This window comes from Anopheles cruzii, unplaced genomic scaffold (genome assembly GCF_943734635.1).
Source record: "Anopheles cruzii unplaced genomic scaffold, idAnoCruzAS_RS32_06 scaffold01708_ctg1, whole genome shotgun sequence".
Taxonomy (NCBI): domain Eukaryota; kingdom Metazoa; phylum Arthropoda; class Insecta; order Diptera; family Culicidae; genus Anopheles; species Anopheles cruzii.
Window position 1 is genome coordinate 1 of NW_026455293.1, and position 4,499 is coordinate 4,499.

The 4,499-nt window shown below is 53.7% G+C and overlaps 1 protein-coding gene across 1 annotated transcript; it reads left to right on the forward strand.

The window, feature by feature from the left end:
- Positions 1 to 146: 146 nt before the first annotated feature.
- Positions 147 to 4,175, forward strand: LOC128276602 (inhibitor of Bruton tyrosine kinase-like; the record flags this gene model as incomplete). The annotated part of the gene is made up of 5 exons (XM_053015058.1): positions 147 to 896; positions 959 to 1,059; positions 1,132 to 1,410; positions 1,487 to 2,365; positions 3,390 to 4,175. Coding segments are annotated over exons 1-5 (2,795 nt in total), but the record flags the coding sequence as incomplete, so codon positions are not given.
- Positions 4,176 to 4,499: the final 324 nt, after the last annotated feature.

Sequence of the window (4,499 nt, forward strand, 5' to 3'; positions counted from 1 at the left end):
AGCCGGTGACCGAAGCAGCAATCGTCAAAACAACAACAGTCGCAATTCGATTTCACGCACCGGTTACGGATTTCGTGTCTTTCGGCACAGTGGCAAAGTGCAGAATTCCAGTTCTTTTTTTGCAGACTTTACCCCCGGTCCGGCAGATGGAATTCACCAGCAATACCGACGATTACGAGTGCACCGCCAAGTGTAACCATGGAAACGCGATCACCGCCGCACTTACCAAGCGCTCCGTGCCGGATAAGCAGTTGGCGGCGTTCGTTGCGAAAACGTGCCGCAACTTTGCAAACGTTATCGATGAGTACGGGCGATCCGCGCTCCAAATGGCGGCATCGGTTGATCGGGACGTGCTCGTCGAGTGGCTCATCAATCAGGGTGCGAACATCGCGCAGAAGGACACGGAATCGGGCTACACGGCTCTTCACTGGGCGCTGTACTGCGGAAGCGTAGCGTCAGCCGTACGGCTGGTGAAGCACGGTGCGCCACTCGATACGCCGAACTACAATTTCGTGAACCCGTTGCAGCTCTGCAGTAGCGGCAAGCGATTGCCGGTCTGCGACACCGAGGTCGTGGTGTGGGGAAAGAACAAGAACTACAACCTCGGCATCGACTCCCTGCGGGACCGCGAGCGGCCCGGTTTCATAGACTGCTTTCTGGAAGACAACATTCGGATCAAACGGGTTGCGATCAGTGCGTACCACAGTGTGTTTCTGCCGCCCGACTCGAAGGAGGTATACGTGGTGGGGTACGGCGTCGGCGGACGGCTGGGCATGGAGGGTGAATACACGGTCACCCGGCCACAACGGTTGCCGGTCCCTGCATCCCAGAACACGACGATCCTGGACGTTAGTGCCGGTAAATATCACACCCTTCTGCTGCGCGACGATAATCGCGTAAGTAACACGAGTCCCTCCAGCCGGGGTCAGGTGTCTGTAACGGATTTTCACACCCCCAGATTTTCGCCTGCGGAGAGAACAAACACTGCCAGCTGGGAATCAGTCCACCACCGGAGAAGCAGCTCACCTTTCGGGACATTAGCGAACGTTCGGTCCTATAGTACGGTGGCAACGATTGCAACGATCGCGGACGCGGAAGGTTCACGGATTTTTGAATCTCTTTCTCCAACAGCAAAAACACGATCGCACGCGTCATCGCCAAGGACTACCACTCGATCGCGGTCGGCATCCATGATGTGTACGTGTGGGGACTGAACGGTGGCCAGTTTGGGTTGGAATGCGAGGCCCAAGGTGAAGTGTTTGTGCAGCCAAAAGCGTTGGTGCTTCCGGGGAAACGGGATGCAACGGTCGTCCTGGTGGAGTCCAGCAATGCTGCCATCGCAGTGTGGACGTTTCCGCCGTGTCTGTACATTCTGTCAGACTTTGACGTGAAAGTGTTCAAAAATCCGCTGTGAGTATCTTCGTGCCCCCCGGGGGCCACAAGAGAGGTCTCACAACCACTAAACAGGACCGTTTTCTTCTTTCAGAGAGGAGCAAATCAAACAGCTCTCGGTGGCGGGTGGTGATCTGCAGACCGCGCGCGAGGATGTCACCCGCCTGACGGGCGAGGTGCGCGTGATCGTGATCACCGTTAGGCACCTCATCTACATCTGGTACGAAGATCAGCAGCAGTTTGTGCGCTGTGTGTTCCCTAAGGCGAACCACCTGGAGGTGGAGAACATGATGTGGTGCGGGGACAGTGTGCTGGTACTGCTGCTGGGCCATCTGTACCGTGGCACGCTGACGCACCAAGTGTTGCGCTCGGAACGGTCCCATCACAGTGACTCGATGAAGATGTTCTTCCGACGGAGTGACGTATGCGAATCGTTGAAAACCCGCATCGAGCTGCAACGCATTCCAAATCTGACCCATGTGAGGGATTTTGTGTGCCATGAGGGGACCGAAAACTATGCGGCACTGATCGAACACTCGCGGCGGACGTTGGAGGTGCCAGAGTGGAAGCCGCGGTGCACCGGATTCGAATCACTGCTGGCCGCTGCGTCGCCGGACGATGCCGTGCACGATGTGGTGCTGTGCGTCGAGGGAAACCAGTTTGCCGCACACCGGTTCATTGTGTACCACCGCTGGGAGTTTTTGCGACGGCTGTTGCAAGCGAGCCCCACGTGCCAGGAGTTCGATCTGATGCAGTGTGGCATCGATGGGCTAACCGTGGACGCATTTAAGCTAGCCATGCGCTACATCTACACCAACCGGTACGTTGGGCGCGAGGACATTTTACGGCAGCTCAGGAAACCGGGCGAAAAACCGGGCGATCCGAAACCGGGAGCCATCGCGGAGCTATGCAACCAGCTACGTGGGGTCTTTGAACGCTTGGAGCTCAGTCGGTTGGCGGAAATGCTTGAACGGTAAGCATTTTGTCATTCAAACACTTGTTTTTATTTTGTATTTTGGAAGTAAGGAAACGTAATTACGCGCTCTGTGTGGGACTCTCCTTCGCTACCAAGGATATAACCACTAAAACCCAACTTGGTTCTCCATCCTAGCCCTTACGGAACTACCGTCACCGGTTTTACTTCGGAAGGGGGGACTAGGGCTAGTCCTCATTTGTCATTTAACAAAGAAAGAAGCACTCCTGTGCTGTTTGCCCTCACTTCCGGTCGGCAGGTGCGGTAGGCGCCGCTAACGTCTGCGCCGCCGGCTAATGGAGCTCTCGTCGCCATTCATCGAGCACTGTCGCTGTGATGGCTGCAACACTGCCTCACTCACCCGCTCACTGCCTCGAACGCTCTCTCATTGCCATACATACCTTGGGCGATGATCTCCACAGTGAGTCCATCTCCGACCCTATCCTGCATTTGTCTTCGATCGTCTTCGAACCGGGGGCAATCCAAAAAGGCATGCTTCGACGACTCCACAACGCCCTCACGTCTCGGACATTGCGGCAACCGAGCTCTCCCTATCTTCCTATTCAAACACCCGTAGAAATGCCTGAACTTCCTTCATTTAACTTTGTGATCGGCAGAAGCGTCGCGGAAAGAAAAGAGCATTAGACGAGACCACGTCGGGCACGTCTGCTCGGCTCCAGGCGTCTCTGAGAAAGTGTTGAATTACTACTAGTCGAAGGAGCGGAGAAAATGTTCAATGAGTACTAGTCGAAGGAGCGTCGTTTGCTCGACCGTGCTGCTAGACTGCTCGAATTCGAGTTCGCGGACTATTGCAAAAAATGACCGTTACTGGTGAGATCGCTACACACCTTTCTTTTTTGTGTCCTCGTTTCATGGAACACCATGGAAAGGTGACAATCACGACGGCCCGTGATCCGTGATCGCAGCAAACTTTAGCAGTCGCTTTTCCTCTTAACAAATTCGGAACCCAACATCGAAGGCTTTGTCTAACTCTGCTCTCTGATGGTCGTCGGTTTATTTGCAGCATTTACAGTCCATCCAGCGGTTTGCTAGCGTATGACCCACCGGAGGAGCCATTCCCAGCGCTGCCCTTCGATTCGTACCGAGAGCTGTACGACCTTACGATCCTGCTACAGGGCGGTGAAACGCTACGGGTACACCGATGTGTGCTGGTGGCCCGCCTGGAATACTTCGCAGTGATGTTCGCCCACAATTGGGGCGAAAACCGCACGACTGTTGACCTGCACACGATACCCCACAGCACGATGAAGCTGATCGTAACGTTTCTGTATGACCACGATCCGTATCAGTTCGAGGCGATGGCCGACATGTCGCTGAAATATTTGCTCCCAACTTGTGATCAGTTCTTTGTGGAAGACTTGAAGCGTTTGCTGGAGACACTCCTGGTCGACAAAGTGAACCTGTACAATGTGACCTGTAACCTGGAGTTTGCCTGCCAATTCAATTGCGAGCTATTGAAGGGCGCCTGCCTGCAAATGATTAGCACGAATCTCGATCGGCTGCTCGAGGGCCACCTGCTAGAGAGCCTCGCACCGAACTTGCTGGAGCAGATCGGCACGTTCTACCGGAAGCACTACAATTTGGACAGTTACCAAACGATCACACCGTTCTCGGATGCGATCGACGACGAGGATCTCGACCAGTTAGTACACGAGTTTGACGTCCAGCTAGAGGAAAAGCCATTGGACGCGAGGGCGGAAAAAGGTCACGTGTCACGATCGCAGCAGCAAAAGCTCAGCTTGGAGAAGGAAGCGATACCTAACCTGCAGCCACCCTCGCTGGACCAGCAGTGTGTGTGGGATTGTGGCAATTTAATCTTTAAGTTAGATGACCTTTAGCGTCACGCTGTACAAGTGTTGGTGTCTATTTGTGTTGCATTATTTCCTAGCGTTTCCTGCAACCTTTAACGAACGAATGTAAAAACAAACAAGACACGAAAGCACACTTTGGATGGGCATGATGCTATATTTTTGAATTGTGTATAGAGTTTATTTACAATCGCGATTATAATAAGTCCTAAGCAAAGTTGTCAAGCGGAGTGCGCGAGGAATAATGGAATAAAATTAAAGCGAAACAAACAAAACGGAAACACATTGGAGGGCACATCCCGTGA